The sequence below is a fragment of the Miscanthus floridulus genome, chromosome 3 (genome assembly GCF_019320115.1).
Source record: "Miscanthus floridulus cultivar M001 chromosome 3, ASM1932011v1, whole genome shotgun sequence".
In the NCBI taxonomy this organism is placed as follows: domain Eukaryota; kingdom Viridiplantae; phylum Streptophyta; class Magnoliopsida; order Poales; family Poaceae; genus Miscanthus; species Miscanthus floridulus.
This window is the reverse complement of record NC_089582.1, coordinates 48856541-48876195: the sequence shown is the minus strand read 5'-3', so window position 1 is coordinate 48876195 and position 19655 is coordinate 48856541. Positions and strand designations below refer to the sequence as shown.

The 19655-nt window shown below is 42.9% G+C and overlaps 1 protein-coding gene and 1 pseudogene across 1 annotated transcript; both read right to left on the bottom strand.

Annotated features, from left to right (window-relative positions):
- Positions 1–1451: 1451 nt before the first annotated feature.
- LOC136543703 (UDP-glycosyltransferase 91B1-like) overlaps positions 1452–19655 on the bottom strand; it is a 33223-nt pseudogene continuing 15019 nt past the window's right edge.
- Positions 4743–5438, bottom strand: LOC136542889 (uncharacterized). Its single transcript, XM_066535518.1, has 5 exons — positions 5427–5438; positions 5294–5338; positions 4960–5214; positions 4832–4873; positions 4743–4760 (listed from the first exon to the last, which is right to left on the bottom strand). Exons 1-5 carry the CDS (start codon positions 5436–5438, stop codon positions 4743–4745), a joined length of 372 nt encoding a protein of 123 aa, XP_066391615.1.

Below are 19655 nucleotides of genomic sequence, written 5' to 3'. Positions count from 1 at the left end.
GACTTGGGGTTATAGTCATTCTATCTGGGTATTGAAGTTGATCAGCAGTAGGATTTTATTGCAATCAAGCAATCAAACTATGCCAGAAAGATTCTGAATCAGTTTGGTGTGGGTGACTGCAACCTAACCAAAATTCCAATGAATCCAGGAATCAAGCTTCACCAGGATAAACAAGGTAAACCTGTTAATGGAACTGAATATAGAAAGATGATTGGGTGCTTGAGGTATTTGTTACATACAAGACCTGATCTTGCATACTCAGTTGGAATGGCTAGCAGGTTTATGGAGAAGCCTACTGTCATGCATCTGCAGGCAGTGAAGCAAATCTTGAGGCACCTCAAAGGTACAGTGGACATGGGACTTGTTTACACTCAAGCTGGTGGTGAAGAAGTGTTAGTGGGCTACACTGGCAGTGATTTGTCTGGTGATTTGGTTGGAAGGAGGAGCACTGGAGGTATGGCCTTCTATCTGAATGGCAATCTGATTACTTGGTGCTCCCAGAAGCAAAAAACTGTGGCATTGTCATCATGTGAGTCAGAGTTTATGGCAGCAACAGCAGCAACTATGCAGGCCATTTGGCTCAGGAACTTGTTGAGTGAAATGACATCAACAAAGACAAAGGTGGTGGCATTGTTTGTGGATAACAATTCTGCAATTGCACTGATGAAGAATCCTATTTTTCATGGAAGAAGCAAACACATGGATACAAGGTATCATTTTATCAGAGAGTGCATTGAAAGAGGTCAGATTGTTGCCAAGAGAGTTGGAACCGGAGAGCAGAAAGCAGATTCACTGACTAAAGCTCTAGCAGCTAGGAGTCTGATGGTGATGAGACATATCCTTGGTGTCAGGGATCTTAGTGTACTACAGGGTTTAGGGGGAGAATGTTGCATGTAACCCAGAGTACACTAAGTCAACTAGCCAAGCAGTGATGTGTCATATATTGTGCCAAGGCGGGAACGTGAGTTCAAAAGCCAGTGGTGGAGGAGCGGTGACCGCGCTCACGCACGACGCGTCCTCTACAGTTATCTTTTCTATGTGTGTTTGCCTCTGTGTAGGCAGTTGTTTTGTATCCGTGTGTGTTTTGTAAATGCTGCTGGTATAAGTAGCTTGTGTGAGCCTCATTTGGAACCGCTTAGACCTTTTGTAATCGTCATGTACTGATCACACCAATCTGAGGAAAATAACTTTGTCAGCGCTTTGTTGACAGTTGCCTGTGTTCTTCAGTTTTTCAGGGCATTCTTACAATTGCGTCGAATCCGGTTAGGATTAGCCAGCGTCAAATCATGTGATCTGTGATCCTAAATCCAACACTCGCCCTCCTCATTCCATCATCACCCGCCGCACAGCCACCGTGACGTCGACTGCGCGGAATGACCCATTGTCGTCGTTCTTGGGCACCTCGACTTCGCCCCCCCCCCCCACGCCGCCACCTCCCGGGCGATGAGGCCCTAGTCGGACACAAACGGTAGCATCACCAGAGGGCGCTCGAATCGGAAGAGGCCCTCCACGGTGGAGCCCCAGCCGCAGTGCGTCAGGAAAGTGGCCACGGCGCCGTACGCGAGCTCGCGCACCTGTAGCAACCAGCGCCCCGCGACACGCTGCTTGAACCCGCCGGGGAGCAGCAGCGCGCCGGAGTGGTCGCTTGCGCTCGGTGGCCAGAGAGCCTAGAGGAAGCGCTCCCCTAGAGAGCTCCAGCCCGTGCGCTGAGCTCTCGGACGTGGTCCGCCGTCACGGGCGCCTCGCTCCCCAGCGCCTATGGATGGCAACAGGGGCAGATTTGGATCGGGTGGAGTCTCTGTGTACCCGAACCCGAAACCCGAAATCGAAACCCAAAACCGCACCGAACACCGATTTGGGTGATAATCCGTCCCCAAAACCGAACCCACGGATACCCGAAACCCGAATGGATACCCGAAAACCGCTTTGTATGGCAACATAGTAAGAGAAATAAGGACTTTCTATAAACATATGCATGATATATATACACATATTCACATGTATAAACAAGAGGCAACAAATAATAAATATTTTCACGAGTCAACTTAGATAAAATTTAATAATATAAGTAAACAAGTTATTATTAGCATATTATAAAACATGAGTTTTAATTCCAAATGATTTATTTCGGATATCCATTGGATATCCACGGGTGGAAAACCAAACCCGAAACCGAACCTGATTGGTTTCGGGGCCCCGAACCCAAAAACCGTGGGTGAGAAATCATCCCCGAACTCAAACCCGTAAGACCCGAAACCCGTAGATATCCGACCCGAAACCGCCCCGTTGCCATCCTTACCAGCGCCACGTAGACGACGGACCTCCAGGGCTGCTCGTCCAACCACTGCATCAGTGGCGCCAAGGACACACCGTCTCCGTCTTGGGCCGGGGCGGCGTCATCGACAACGTCACCGGGCAGGAGGAGGCTGGTGGTGGGGATGACGGGCTTGGCGAAGAGGTCTGCCTGGAGAGGGAATAGCCGCGGCTCAGCCTCTGGGCAGCTGCGGTGGACTATGAGGCGGCAGGACGGGTGATGCAGGCGCAGGAGGCTGCCGATGTCCGACACGCCGGAGGCGTTCGGCCGGAACCCGCGGGCGATGCCCTCGGCCTCATAGCAGCGGTAGCAGAGGTTGGTTGGAAAGGGAACCCACGGCGGCTGCACCATGTAGTCCTCCGTCGTCGTGCGGGGGTGTCCCTCGTTCTCGTGCATTGGCCCGATGTACGCCAACAGGGCTACCGGGAAGATGAGAAACATGGCGCACGAGATCTTGACAGTTGCATGGCACACACATGAAAAAAAACGTGGGTGCGATTTTTAGTTTAGTTAGCAAATGGTTTTTTTTGTAACTCTGTCTACTACACAATCATGTGTTTTATACAATTCCAACACTCTAATTTTTTTAACCATAAGATGAAGATCCAATAGTCTCCACCCTTCTTCTACCTTCAGACAATCACAACATCACAGATTCACAGATCACAGATCAAGATCAGGAAACAATTTTTTTCTATGGAAGGACAAATCACAGATCCGCCGCCGCCACCGCCACAGGTTGCGGTCGCTGCAGGTAGCCGCCACCGGTGCCCAGGCTTCTCGCCTCCGCCTTTGCCTCGCTCGACGCTCCTCCCAGGCTGCTAGCTGTCTGCTCGTCGAAGCCGCATCCGCTCGCCCACCGCGTCCGCTTGTCGAAGCCGTGCTATGCTCGCCCACCGCGTCCACTCGCCGGAGCCGCGCCATGCTCGCCCGCCGCGTCCGCTCGCCCGCGCTGCGCGTTCGCGTGCCGGTGTGCGCTCACCCGAAGACCGCCGCGCTCGCTCGCTCGTGTGCTGGTGCTGGTTCTCCGCTACCGTGTGCGCGCCGGGTGCGGGCGCGGTCGCCGAGGCGAGCTCGCCGGTCGCCGTCACCGGCGCCGGTGGTCACCGGTGAGAAAGAGAGAGGGAGAGGGACAAAAAAATCCATGTGTTTTTTTTTTGCTAAAACACATATGTGTTGTATAGCATTTCTGTATTTTTTTTACGAAGTAGGAAGAAGGAAGCAGTTTATTACATGCACTAGTAAAAAAAGGGCTTCTATTCCCGGCTGCCAACCCCCTTTATTCATGGTTACGTAGCCGGGAATAGGAGTTCGGGAATAAAGGGTTAGTAGCCGGGAATAGAAGTGGACCTTTAGTCCCGGTTGGTGATACCAACCGGGACTAAAAAGGTAGCCACGCCAGCGCCTGGGCTGGCCCCTTTATTCCTGGTTGGTACACTACTAGAAATACCCCCTGTAGTGACCTTTTATTTATATGATAGACACGTTTTATTTCGTCTCTACAAGATTGTAGGCATGTTTTTATAAAGCGTGTTAGAAGCGTCTTCGCATGGACCGTGTCAGGACTTGTAGAGACGAGTTCTCTAAGCGTGTCAAGGTGATAAAGAGACGTATTGTAGAGACGTTTGTTGCATGCCTACGGACATTGATACACTTTTATAGATACATTTGTATAACGTGGTTATTTGTGTAGTTACGTTATATAGCAGCGCTTCATATGTGCTAAGAAATTTAGAGACGTTCTCATAGATACATTCGTACAATGTGTGTACTAATGTAGTAACGTTGTGTAATGATGTTGTATTGTGTGTTAAAAAGTGTAGAGACGTTCTCATAGATATATTTATATTATGTGTGTACTAATGTTGTCACGTTTTGTAATGACATCAAATTGTGTATCAAGAAGTATAGAGACGTTTAAGTAATACATTTATATTACGTGTCTAACAATATAGATACATTGTTTAGTAACATCATTTTGCGTTTCAAGAAAATAGAGATAATTTTACACACATTTATATTTCGTGTCTACTAATATAGAAACATCATATAGTAACGTTTTATAACGTCATCTAAAAAAAGATATTTATCCATTTTATAATGTGTATATTTTTATTATAGCCATATTTATAGTTACACATTCTTACTAGAAATAAAGAGACTTCTACAAATTTGGACACACATGAATTGGAATGACTAGATAATGAGGAAGTCAATCATGAAGGCATTGCATTGAAAAATCCACTGTCTTTACAAAACAAGATAATGTTTAATGATCCATTAAAGTGCACTCTTAGAAGCAAACCATATTCATAAAGAAGCATAGGAAAAGTGGCAATATTATACAAATATCTATATTTTTCACTAACATCTAAAGTCTATCTTGTTCACTCTGAAACTTGTTGCTTCTCTTTCCAAGCACATCAAGTTACACGTTTCCATCAAGCTGCAAAATAAGACAAGATTGAGTTGACACATGAATTCTAATAAAACCAATATAGCAAGAATGAAAGATACCAAGGCTGTACCAGCTTGAGTTGAACTCTTAAGTTTTTTAACCTACAATGAGACATGTGTTTAGAGGGATATGTAGTATATTTTTTAGAAATACAAAAAAAAAATCGATAATATAAGAGAGAACTTACATGCGAACGAGGCCAAGCAACAAGAAAGCCAATAGCATCTTTCATAGTTTTGATAGAAAAGAGTGGTCTAGGTAACATCTCATCTCCATTGTTTCCATTGCCATTATTTTCAAGGGTCTCAACATAAACCCCAACAAATTCTTTTCCAAGCACAGTGCCACCAATGCTTCGAGTGCTATCAGTAGTCACTAGCTTTCCTTTGGCCACGATTTTATAATTGTTTCTTAGTGAAATAAGATAGACTTCCAGTTGGCTCTATCATTTTGTAAAACATAGTCATGATCATCAAACTTGTAATTAATTTAGCTTCAAAACAAAGGAAACAAGCACATACCGATCCTGATTGATTACAAGCAGGAGCTTCAATTCTTTGAGATCTCTGCAATAGACACAATCAAACCATATCATTGATCTAGCAAGTTCAGCCATACTTTGAAGTGTTACAATAATATAAAATATAGACATACAATATTGGTCATTGTGGTAGCACGTGGAAAAGTTAGACCTTCAGAACCCTTATCTGCATGACCTTGATTCTCAATATGTGCCACCTGCAGTCATAGTTGCACTATCAATTTTGTGACATGTAACATGGTTTATGTTGCACTCAATTCGGATTTTGATAATCAAATAGATGTACATGACTAGAATAGTTCATAATGTTAGCACATCTCATACAATAGTTCTTAATCAGATTATTGTTTTTAACTTCATATTGGGAGCTATAGCAAGATTGTTAACCAAATCTCACATTAAGACCCCTTCAAAAAAATATCATACATACTAGATGGAACTAAGGAAGCAGCATATTTCCCTTCAAATGTGTTTATGAGCTGCAGTCTCCCACCAGTCTTTCCTATCTGAACAAGCCAAGTATGGAATATTTACTTGCTAAGTAAATTTCCTTTTAGTCACATGCCTATTTACTTGCTATGACAGTTTTTCTTTTGCCTGCAGTAAGGATAACAGCAAAATAATTGTTGCTGCATGTGACCATAAAATAGCAATACATTGGAATATTTATTTTGTGCTTTCTTTCAGGACAAAGCATCCAGTGAGACCATTTTACACTAAATAATAAAAGAGTTATGATATGTGGTTCAAATCTGAAAGGTTTTAGTTTTCAGGTTTGTCTCTAGTTTTTGTGAATTGAAATCTGCAAGGTTTTATTTTCTAAGAGCAGATCGGTGAGCAGAGTTTGGCAAGAACTATCCCTGGAAAATCACAAATGCAGGCTGTCTGAGAAGCAATCAGCAGTAAGCACTGTTGAAGCTACGTGGACAACCAAAAAGAGCAGACCTTAATTTTCTTGCCCCTTGTATATTTCTAACATACCTTTGCAACCATTGGCTCACGTGGTAACTCTGGCATGGAACAATCCTTGTTGACTTGACTAGAATTCTGGGTATGTGCCCCCTGTATATTTGTAACCTTAGAATTTAAGACATTCGAATGTACTTACATGGTATATTGTAGCTTAGAAATTAGAAATAAGGGTTGTGCTCCCTTCTAATTCCTGTAGCTGCATCTCATAGCTACAATAATGTAGAATCACAAACAAGCAGGGTGAAGAAAGGTTAGTGTTACCTGAACATATTTTTCTGGAGAGTACGCATTATCATTGTCGATCTCAATACCATCATCGCTACATGCGCCATGGGTACCGTCATCACTACAGTCTTGCTCAGTATCAGTCTGACCATCCATTTCAGTATCTACAACCTACAGAAAAATGAAAAAACATACGCTTAGTTACAAGATATGAATAAACTCATTCCTAAGAGAGAGAGACATAGACAGGGACCCCATGGAGGCTTACTTCATCATGTAGAGCTCTTTCCATTCTTTTTAGCAAATCATCATCTGGGTACTTTTGTGACACAAAAGCAAGCCAAAGTTTCATAGCACCACTCATGCATTGCATCTTATTGTCCATTGTATTCATTTTGTCACGGTACCTTCTTTCTTCTTCAGTTTCAGTAACAAGAGTAATACCTTTAGAAACTTGCACTTGACTCCAGTACTTATCATCGTAGTACCCACGTGCTTTTAATTGTTTAGCAACAATCTCGTTGAACACCTCATTAAAATCATTAGCTGAAAGATTACCATTGTTCTGCTCTTTTCTTTTTTCTAATTCCTCAAATGATGCATCCTATCGAAATAAGCATATAGCAAGGTCACATAATCATAACAATAACTCCAAATCGAATCCACAAGTAGCAGAAAAATATACCATTACTAATTTCACTTTGTTGGTGCTGTATCTCCCACTCTTTTTCGTATGAGCAGCGTCCCATAATTCTATCCTATGAACCTTTCCTTTCCTTCGATCTTCCTGCACAAGATATTAAAATTGAGAATCCAATCAATTCTATTATATGATCATTGAATTTTACACATAACAACAGTTAGAATATATATCACCATCTCTTTCTTCAGTCTAGCATGGCTTTTCCTCCCCGTTGTGTGCGTATTCTTCTGTTCTTTTGCACACTGAGAGTTTGTTGCACACAATTTCTGTAAACATAGCAAAATTGTAAAGCACAAATGTTACATTACTTTCTTTCAAATTTCTTGTAAATGTTAGATAAAAAGATATCACCTTATGTGCTTCTTGACACCAGAAGCTAACAAGAGGTCTCCACTGATGTTCATTAACAGTTATTGGTCTACCTTGTATAATTTGTTCTAGAGATCTCTGTTTAGGATTGAAATGTTCTTTCTTCAACTTAGATTTGTAGGCTCGCCACCTATTGTTTATAGTTCTTAAGATCCAATCTCTTGTAAGCTGTAGCGTTTGTCTAGGAAAGACAAATTTTGACTGTACAAAGAAAAAGTAAATAGTTGATGATTGGAACAAACAATAGTGTACTTTTCTAGCATTCACTAGTAGAGAACAGACCTTTGATCCTCGGCCAAAATGGGCTCTAGTCCCGGAATTTTTTTTTCCCGGGACTAGAAATACCTTTAGTCCCGGTTGGTGGCTCCAACCGGGACTAAAGGTCCCTGCCCAACGGCTACTGCGCCAGACAGAGGTGGCAGGGACCTTTAGTCCCGGTTGGAGCCACCAACCGGGACTAAAGGTATACTTTTACTCCCGGTTGGTGGATCCAACCGGGAGTAAAGGTCTACTCCCGGGCCGTGGCTGCGCCCGGGGTTGGAAAGTTACCTTTAGTCCCGGTTGAAGCCACCAACCGGGACTAAATGTTCTCCCTTTATATATCGGCCATCTCCTTCTTCCTTCCCGAGCCCGAGCTCAGCACATTTTGAAGCTCACTGCACTAGTGTTCTTGCTTCCTCCCTCCCTCCATTGTTCCTCCATCCATTCTTCGATTCCTCCGTCGATTCTTCAGTTGTAAAGGTTACCAATCTCATACTCTCATTTTTCACCATTGTCTTATGCCATTTTGTTCACTATATATATATGGTTCTTTATTGTGGTTTTTTTCATTTGAAAGCAATTTGAGCTCAAAATCACTTCAAGCTTGCATATTTACATGAAAGAAGGTTAAAGTATATATAAATATAAACTTAGAAAATAGTTAGAAAATTATAGCAAATCCGTACTAGTTGAACTTGCGGACCGTGTTCAGCTCGGCGAGCATGTTCTCTGCCGAGCGGTAACGGACGTCAAGGAGGAGCTTTGATTCTACGAGGGAGAGCGACAACGGTCGTGGAAGACCGTGTTCCCTTCCTCGTAGAATCGGAGCTCTTCCTTGACCAAGTACGGTGCCGTCCGGTGGAGAAATGCTCACCGAGATGATCACGTAAGCAAGGTCAACTAGTACGGATGGTTATTTATTCACATGTCCCGATATCGTCGCAGTAGTCTGTCAATCACCATACCTAAACGTAGTATATATAAATATAAACTTAGAAAATAGTTAGAAAATTATAGAAAATCCGTACTAGTTGAACTTGCGGACCGTGTTCATCTCGGCGATCATGTTCTCTGCCGAGTGGTAACGGACATCAAGGAGGAGCTTTGATTCTACGAGGGAGAGCGACAACGGCCGTGGAAGACCGTGTTCCCTTCCTCGTAGAATCGGAGCTCTTCCTTGACCAAGTACGGTGCCGTCCGGTGGAGAAATGCTCGCCGAGATGATCACGTAAGCAAGGTCAACTAGTACGGATAGTTATTTATTCACATGTCCCGATATCGTCGCAGTAGTCTGTCAATCACCGTACCTAAACGTAGTATATATAAATATAAACTTAGAAAATAGTTAGAAAATTATAGAAAATCCGTACTAGTTGAACTTGCGGACCGTGTTCATCTCGGCGATCATGTTCTCTGCCGAGCGGTAACGGATGTCAAGGAGGAACTTTGATTCTACGAGGGAGAGCGACAACGGTCGTGGAATACCGTGTTCCCTTCCTCGTAGAATCAGAGCTCTTCCTTGACCAAGTACGGTGCCGTCCGGTGGAGAAATGCTCGCCGAGATGATCACGTAAGCAAGGTCAACTAGTACGGATGGTTATTTATTAAAACATGTTTTTGAGCTATAATGTATTAAAAAATGAGTATAGAGATCTAGATAATTTTATAGTTTCTTAATTTTATTTGTTTATAAAAGGAGAAATTTATAGTGTATTAAAAAATGAGTGCAGAGAGTAGATGGCAACTGCTTCCGGGTCCTCGGCCTCTCATGGGTTTCCAAAGCGACTTAGGCCAGGCCTCCCTCTCATTCCATGCGGCAAGTGTCATGATGAGACGAAGATTGTGATGGAGTACCGAGTGAAGAAGGAGGGTCCCAACAAGGATCATATCTTCTACAAGTGTCCGGATCGTAATGTGAGTTATTTTATCGTATTTAATGATTATGGTTAGTTTATACCTATTTTCATGATGGTTGTGATTAAAGTTCTAATTTTTTGTTTTAATTTCAGTGGGATGGCAGTGGATGATGTTCAGGCTTCTACTGGGAGGAAGAGTATGTTGAACTCGTGCAAAAATATCTTACACAACAGGCAGATACGGCGGCTAATGAGGCAGTGATCCAGCTGAAGAAGCCCAAATATGTTGCACAATCAGGGGATCTGTCTGTTTTAGTTGAGATTGGTCGCGAAATCCTTGTGCTCCTGAAATGTATTTTAGCTTTAGTTCTTTTAGTGGTAGTTGGGATTGTCTACATTGTAGCGATGCTTTCATAAATTTGTATCTTTTGTGGTGGCACGCATGTTGTATAAATAATTAATTATGATCTAGGTTTTAATATGATATTTATGTCATGTAATGCAGATGAGCCGTCATTGGATGTATAATGCTGATCGCCGCTCCCAAGAGTTCATTGACGGCGTGCATTCTTTGTTACGTGCGGCCGAGGCAAACAAACGCGACGGTTTCATGTGCTGCCCATGTGCCATATGTAAGAATACGGTGGAATATCCTTGCTCAAGGACTCTTCATTCACACTTGTTCAAGTCGGGTTTCATGCCAAACTATATTTGTTGGACAAAGCACGGAGAAACCGGTGTTGTAATGGAAGAAGGTGAAGAAGAACAATGGGACGACAATGATATTATTCCCGATGGTGTGTGCTTCAATGATACTGCAATGGGAGAAGCTGAAGAAGAGGTAGCCGCAGAAGATGAGCCAGCTGATGATCTTTCTCAGGTCATTCGTGACGCACAAAGAGAATGTGAAAGTGAAAAGGAGAAGATCAAGTTCGAGCGGATGCTAGAAGATCACAAGAAATTGTTGTACCCAACTTGTGATGCAGGGCAGAAAAAGTTGGGAACCACACTAGAATTGCTGCAATGGAAGGCAAAGAATGGTGTATCTGACAAGGGATTTGGAGAGTTACTAAAAATCCAAAAGAAGATGCTTCCGATGTACAATGAATTGCCCGCCACTACCTACGAAGCAAAACAAGTTGTCTATCCTATGGGGCTAGAAATAGAGAAGATACATGCATGTCCTAATGACTGCATCCTGTACCGTGGTAAAGAGTACGAGAAATTGGATGCATGCCCGGTATGCCATGCATCGCGGTATAAGATCAGGCGAGATGACCCTGGTGATGTTGAGGGCGAACGTCCGCGTAAGAAAATCCCTGCCAAGGTTATGTGGTATGCTCCTATAATACCACGCTTGAAACGTCTGTTCAGAAACAAAGAACATGCAAAATTGTTACAATGGCACAAAGAAGACCGTAAGGTAGACAATATGTTGAGACACCCTGCTGATGGGTCCTAGTGGAGAGCAATCGACAGAGAATTCCCGGAGTTTGCAAATGACGCAAGAAACTTAAGGCCTGTTACTCTAAGTATCTACAACATTCCTCCTTGGTTATGCATGAAGCGGAAGTTCATTATGATGCCTGTGCTCATCCAAGGCCCGAAGCAACCTAGCAATGACATCGATGTGTACCTGAGACCACTTATTGATGAACTTCTCATTTTGTGGAATAAAGAAGGTGTACGTGTGTGGGATGAGTACAAACAGGAACACTTTGATCTGCGAGCATTGTTGTTCGTAACAATCAATGATTGGCCTGCTCTAAGTAATCTTTTAGGACAGTCAAACAAGGGATATAATGCATGCATACACTGCTTCGGTGATATTATAGGTGCATTCTTGAAAAAATGTTGAAAGGTCGTGTACCTTGGCCATCGTCGATTTCTTCCTGCAAATCACCCCGTAAGAAAGAAAGGCAAGCATTTTAAAGGGAAGGCAGACCACCTGACCAAGCCTCGCAACCAAACCGGTGAGGATGTACTCGATATGGTCAATGATGTGAAAGTCGTCTTTGGAAAAGGACATGGAAGCCAACCTGTTCCGAAAGACGCTAACGGTCACGCACCCATGTGGAAGAAGAAGTCCATATTTTGGGACCTACCCTATTGGCAAGTCCTAGAGGTCCGTCATGGCTATGCAACCATCATGGCATATCGTCACATACAAAGGGTACGAGATAAATGGGAACATATTCTACACAGTAGCCCAAGATAAAAGGAGTACCAACCAAAACAGTGGTGTCCGCATAGATGCCACAGACCCGAATGGGAATAAGCAGTCATATTATGAATGCATAGATGAAATATGGGAACTAGAATATGCACCTACTTTGAAGATCCCATTGTTCAAGTGCCAATGGGTCAAGGTGACCGGAGGCAGGGTAACAGTAGACAACGAGTATGGAATGACAACAGTAGACCTTAGTAATATTGGGTACAAAGACGAACCATTCGTCCTTGCCAAGGATGTGAATCAGATGTTCTATGTCAATGATATGTCTACCAAACCAAAAAGAGGGAAAAACGATAATGACTCAACCAAAGAGCCAAAGCGCCACATAGTTCTTTCAGGGAAAAGAGTCATCGTGGGAATTGAGGACAAGTCGGACATGTCAGAAGATTATGAAAAGGATGACCGAATTCCACCCTTCAAAGTGAACAAAGACCCTAGCATCTTGGTAAATGATGAGGACACTCCATGGTTACGAAGCGATCATAACCAAGGGACATACGTAAAGAAGAAGTTCACTGCTGTGCCCACTTGATGATATAGTGATTTAATGTAGTGTGTGTTTGAGATATTATGTAATAATTGTGAATTCAGATGTTTATTATGTCATGTTTCAAATTAAATCAATGTTTGATTTGGTGGGATTTCTCTCTCAAAAAGGTAAATTAGGATACTGAGTGATGAAAAATTAAAATATTAACGTTAAAATGATGTGAAAACAAATTTCCTGTCCAAAACCAATAGTTTTAATAATTTTAATTAAACACTACATTTTTGCATTAACAAAATAATAAATATTAGTTACATTATGTTTTATAATTCTAACAAAAAATAAAAAAAGTTAGGTTATAGATTTTTCCTATGTGCAATAAACAAAAAGAAAATCCATATTTTTAACAAAATAATTTTATGCCTTTTATTTAATTTACTATGTATTTAACAAAAACTATTGCATTTCTATTGTATTTAACAAGACTATTGCTTAAAACATGCGGGAAACGAAACTGCAGCCCACCTTTACTCCCGGGTGGGAAGCCCACCCGGGAGTAAAGGTGGGCTGCAGTTTCGTGGCCCGCCAAAAAAAACCCTTTACTCCCGGTGCGTGTTACCAACCGGGAGTAAAGGTGCGTGTTACCAACCGGGAGTAAAGGTATACCTTTACTCCCGGTTGGTAACACGCACCGGGAGTAAAGAGACCTTTACTCCCGGTTGGTAATACGCACCGGGAGTAAAGGGTTTTTACTCCCGGTTGGTGGCTGGTACCGGGAGTAATTCTCTCTGATATATAACCTCCAGCGCCTGGCGCAGATCGATCCGCTCATCTTCTTCCTCGTCGAACACCGCCGCCCTCCTCACGCCGCCGTCCGTTCGCCTTCTGTGACACCGCCGCCCTCTTCTTCCTCGTGCGGCCTCCAACGCGCGCGCCCGTGCCCCTCCTCTGCGCGCGACCGTGGCCCTCCACCACGCCCTCCTCCGCGCCCGAGGCTCTCCACCGCGCCCGTGGCCCTCCACCGCACCCGAGGCCCTCCACTGCCGAGCTCGAGGTGATATGTTCGTCGATCTCTTTGTACATTCTCTTTGTACATTCTCAGACGAGGCCCTCCACTGCCTTTGCTCAATAGAAGAATTTTTTCTATCTTCATAGATCAATGTTTGTTAACGAAATTTTATCCAAATATATTTATGTAGGGTCTTTTTTTTGAAGGATTTGTTGTAGGATATATAATATGGTCAAATAGGAACTCAATTTGGATACCCAGTTTCTAAACTAAGCGTTTTTTAGTTTATAAAAAATATCACATGTGATGATGTAAGCAGTTTTGGTTGGACTTGCATGCATGGCTACAGACAATGAAGGAAAACTTCAACGTTTCTTCATTTGTGAACTTTGAATATACAGATATAATATATTAATGTTGCTAAAGTAATATGAGCATTACATATTTTTTCAACTTTATATCATAGCATCAGAGATCGCCTGTAGAAGAAGAAAATAAATTCTTATCATTTCGGAAATAGTAATGGTTATATTAGCAATAAGACACATATACTTACATTTCATAATGACTTATACTTACATTATCAACATAGAATTTTCTCATATGATGAATGACTACATGGTTCACATGGTACATAGGATCACAACATCACGCACCGACACCGCCCTGGCCCGCCTCACGTCGTCGTCGTCGTTAGCACGCCGGCCCGCCTCACGTCATCATTGTCAGCACACCGGCCACCACGCCGACACGTATATATACGTCATTTGTATTCATATGCATGTATATATACATCACGGAGCACCGCCGCCCTTGTTCGCCCATGCGTTTCTATGTATACGGCGGAGCACCGCCGCCCTCGTTCACCCATGTGTACAGACATATATATGGCGGAGTGGAGCACTGCCACTCTTGTCACACCGCCCTTTCTCGTGGCCTAGTTGATCAACATTCGTATTATCGTTATCGTTAATGCTAAACAATCACACCAGGGCGAACCGCGCTGTTGATGTCACCGACGTGGTTCGCCCTAGTCACCGACGTAATTTGCCCTCAGCCGTTTATGTATAGCCCTAATTCACCCTAGTACCGACGTAGTTCGCCCTAGTGTGGTGAATTGCGTCCGTGGCCGAGGGGCAAGATTTAATAATGCATATTGTTCGTAGATTTTACGCATGTAAGCAAAGATTTGACGTACTATATATTGGTTTTGTTTTTTGAAGCTAGATGGCCGACCCGAGAAACATGGATGAGGAGGAGTTGATGATGAATTTGATCAACACTGGCACTCAAGTTGCCGACGATGATGGTGCTAAAAATAACGTGCAAGAGGATGCAGATGACGGGAGTCAGTACTTAGCTCTTGAACAAAATGAGCAACAACATATTGGCCAAGTGTATATTTTTTATTATTAGCTATATATATTATCATATGTCTTATGTGTGCTCATGACATTAAAAATAATGTTTATGTTTTGTAGCCCTCTGGATCGACATCAACAACTACAACGAAGAGTAAAAATGTTCGAGGTCCCAAAAAGCCATTGGAGGGCCGCTTCATCATCTCGGAGTTCGGAGAACCGGGGGGGCCGAATAAAATAAATTTGTGCACCACTGTGGTTACCTTGTATGGGATCGGCTCCCGATTAGTACCCGTGAATGGAAGAAGAAGACCAATGCTCCTCATATCAGTTTTGTCTCCGATCGTGACAAGGCGTTAATTTGGAAAGATGTCTTGGTACATTTCACGCTCCAAACATATGGTTATGATGATATAATAGATGGTGATGAATTGAAGGAGCGAGTTAGGGATTGGGCAATGAAGAAGATGGCCACCCAGTTTCAGACTTGGAAGAAACACCTATACACGACGTATGTCAAGAAGAACATAGCACCAGATTTTACTGTCCTAGGCCCGATCTCAAAGCAGAGGCCCTATTGGGATGAGTTTGTACAGTACAAGACTTCGGAAGAGGGTGTGAGTCGGGTGATAAAGAACCAACATAATGCCCAACAGAAGACATACCACCATACCTTGGGATCAGGTGGCTACCCGACTGCCATTAAGAAGTGGAACAAAATGGAAGCAGACCTTCTTGCCAAGGGTATCAGACCAGAATCACTCGAGTGGGGAGAACGTGCAAAGAATTGGTTTTTCGGTCATGGGGGAACACTAGACCAGGAGACAGGGAAGTGTGTTTATGGCGCACGACTGCAAGAAGTAGCAGAAAGATTGTTTTATGCTCAGAGAGCTACTGCTAGTGGTGCGTTCAGGCCCAACAGAGAGAAGGATGAGCTGACATACGCCATCGGGACTATTGAACATGGTGGCCGAACTAGAGGCAAAGGAAGTGTCTCGTGGGAGCATGGATTCCCTCAGGACAGACCTTCCTACAGAAGTCGCCAGAGAAAGAAGGAAGAAGAGGCACAGCGGCTCTAGAGGTTGGAGGAAGCGGTGCGTGAAGCACAGGAGCGGGAAAAAAACCTTGAAGCGAGAATGCAGGAGGAAATCAGAAGGCAAGTGCAAATAGCAGTGAGTGCAAGCAAGCAGGCATCAGAGCCAGGAATCAACATTAGCCAATCTGTTCAGTTGAAAAGCAGCTGCGCTTCCACGGAGATACCAAATCAAGGGGACACAGGACTGCGCTTCCCTATGGATGACGTCACTGAACCTTGTACAACGTGTGAGCCACACATTCCGAAGGAGAATTCCACAATCAAGGTGGCTATCGGTCTTGTTAATCCTATCGACCGAACCAAGACACCAAGGATTCATGGGAATATAATCCAAGAAGGATATGCTACCATCTTGGTAGATAAAGCTGAAAAAGGTTTTAGTGATTTGCCTCTTGACATTCCTGGAGGTGATGGCGAGAAGACTCTAGGAGAAGCGGAGAAGACATTCATTCTATGGCGCAAGTGCTACATCATCATTCCAGGGATGTCGGCTCCACCTCCTCCTGAACTACCTCACCATAGGTACGTGCGGATGAAAACACTACATCATTAATTTGTATTGGCTTAAATAATTAACAATCTGCTCATAATAATATGTCATTCCTTTTTTTGTAGCAGATCCTCCCCCAACCTAAATCCAATTGTTCAATCGCCAGATCATCATAGTGCTCTGTACGATGACATTGTGTTGGAAGGCGAGGCTGCATCCACACCATCTCCAAGGAGGTCTCCAACGCCACAGCCGCCACCTCCAAGGAGGTCTCCAACGCCGCTGCCAACACCTCCAAGGAGGTCTCCAACGCCTCCCCCGCCCCCGCCTACCAAGAAGCCTAGCAAGAGGCCAGCCCCTCAAACGAAGAATCAGTCCCTGCCTGCAAAGAAAGCCCCCGTGAAACCAAGGGCTATTCCCAAAATAATATCTGAAGGGAAGGAAGAAGGAACTGATGCATATAAAAAAGACATGTCTAGATTCTATGACAAACTTAAAATGAATCAAGAAGCAAGGAGAAACCTGGAGAAACCGTACTTCTTCGTAGCTCCAGATATTCTAAGAAAAAAGGTGACTTCTTACCAGCAACAACAGCGGGAATCTCGTAAGCCGTCCAAATCAACGTTATCGGACTATGACCGCACTCTCACCAAGTCAATTGAGGCGGCACAGAAAAAGAAGCAGGTAGGGAAAGGAGTTGCCCAACTCCGACAACAAGCGCACCAATTAATCCCCCCGCTAGTTGTTGGTAATGAATATGGTTCGAATTTAGGATTAATGCATCAGGCAAACATACCTCCGGATGTCGATTTGGATCACCTTGGTGAATTTCTTGATGAGACTGGTCTCGACCTTTACCAGATGTTTGGTGATGGAAACATTGAGAGTGCGGCGGAGGTTGATATTTGGAAGAAAAAATTTGTACTAGGCCAGAGTCTATACAACCCTCAAGCCTTATCTAATCTGGGGACGCAAATGTACCTGCTAAACAATTGGTACATGCAGGCGTCTACCAGTGGAGACTTCTGCGTTGGTGTCAGAATTAGAGACGAACATTGGTTCCGTGGCGATGATGTTATGTATGTTGACTTTGCAGAATTTCATCAACTATGCCACCTGACCTCTCTAGATGAAGTTATCATTAGCTGCTATTGCCTGTAAGTAATAATTCTTTCGATCTATTATTAAACTCATCATATGTGTGTATATGCATATAAATTATCCTAACAAGTACTATATATATGCAGATTTACAATGACAGAGCTCAGAAAGGAAGGCTACAATGAAATTGGTTTTGTTGATCCCCATATAGTATTCAAAGACCCAATTACTCCAAAGACTAATTGGAAGTCTGAGTCAGAGAGTAACCTCATGAACTTCTTAGTGAACCAACGCCACAAGAAGGATATACTCTTTCCCTATAACTTCAAGTGAGTGTTAATCATGTCGATCATCCTTAATGGCTCATATGTTGATTCTAGTTAATTAATGAGTGTTATGCGTTATATCCTATAAACACATGCAGCAATCACTGGATATTGATGGACATCGATCTGGTGAAAAGTCACTTGATAATCTATGACTCGATGAGAAAACCACAACAAGACTACCAAGATATGATAGATATTATCCAGAGGTAATTTCGGGATCTCTAGCAACTATATATACACACAAACATGATGATTAACTATATCTGATGACGTGGCAAATTTTTTATTGGGCAGTGTTTGGAAAACCTTTATTGAGAAGCAACACATGGAAAAATGCAAAGCGCCACTGAATGTAATCCCTTTGAAAGTAAGTCCCCTGAATCGCATCATCTTTATTAATTAAACATATAGCTTTCACCGGATCACCAGATTGGATGACAAATCTTTTTCTCGTAAAGTGGTGTCTGAGGCAGGAACAGGGGAACAACTACTGTGGTTACTATGTTTGCAAGTTTATCAAGGTGCTCTCCCAAAGAACTCCTACATAGAGACTCAAAGTACGTTAAAAATACACTATATATTCATTTAATTATTATTATTGATTGTGTTACTATGTCTTTATATATATATGTACATATATTAATTTATTTTCCTTTAATTCAAACCTGTAGACTCGATGGTTGGAGGAAAAGGTCATACGGCAAGACCAAATCAAAGCAATTCAAGTGTCTATAGCCGGATTTTTTAATGAGCAGGTCATCGATTCCAAGGGCGAGTTCTACTTCGACCCAACACTGCCATTGAAGCCAAGCTAGAGGATGAGAGGAAACTTGTTATGTCACAACAACTGTAATGCAATCTTTTGTAATATATGCACATGAAATAATATAATGTAAAATACACATATGCATGCATGCATGTAAATATATATATGATGCATGCATGCATATATATATATATATATATATATATATATATATATTTCTATGCTTGAATTGTGTGATTTAATACGTTCATTGTGCTTGAACCGAAACATACTATACGCGCGTATAAATGTATAATTAGTAGCGTACAATACGACTTCGAAAACCTATTTTGAAAAGAAAACAAAAAAATGAAAAGAAAAGAAAAAAGAAAAAAACCTTTAGTCCCGGTTCGTATTACCAACCGGGACTAAAGGTGCCGGCCATCGTGGCATGTCAGGAGGCACCTTTAGTCCCGGTTGGTGTTACCCACCGGGACTAAAGGTCCTCCTTTAGTCCCGGTTCCTGACCCGGGACTAAAGGACCCCCCTTTAGTCCCGGATGCTTGCTCCCGGGTGGGGAACCGGGACTAGAGGGGGTTCCCCACCGGGAGTAAAGCTCGGTTCTCTACCAGTGATTGTACAGATTACATTTACCTCAACATCCATGATTATTAGTTCCTTGTGTTTATTGAATAGAACATTGTCCCATCTTTGAATGTGTAATGGCGCAAATGTTTGTGTTTGTGCTAGATCACCAAGGTGTTGTCCAAGAACAGAGGCTGACCTTTCATTTGGTACACCATTTTCATCGGTCCCTACAATTACCTTTCCTCCTTTTAGTTTTGATAAGTCTGAGACTCCAAAATCTCCTAAAACTTGTCGCACCTGTCCATTAGGCCCTACATGTATGAAATTATATTATTTGACATTGTATTTAGAAGTGTCACCAAAACAAAAATCAAACTTACATATTATCTTGATTGGACTTGCACGTCGGTTTGGCATGTGGGCTAATATATTGTCAACATCTGGAGGACCTTGTAAATTCTCCTCAATCTCATTATCTACCAAATCATCAGGCTCATGTTGCTCATGTCTTTCA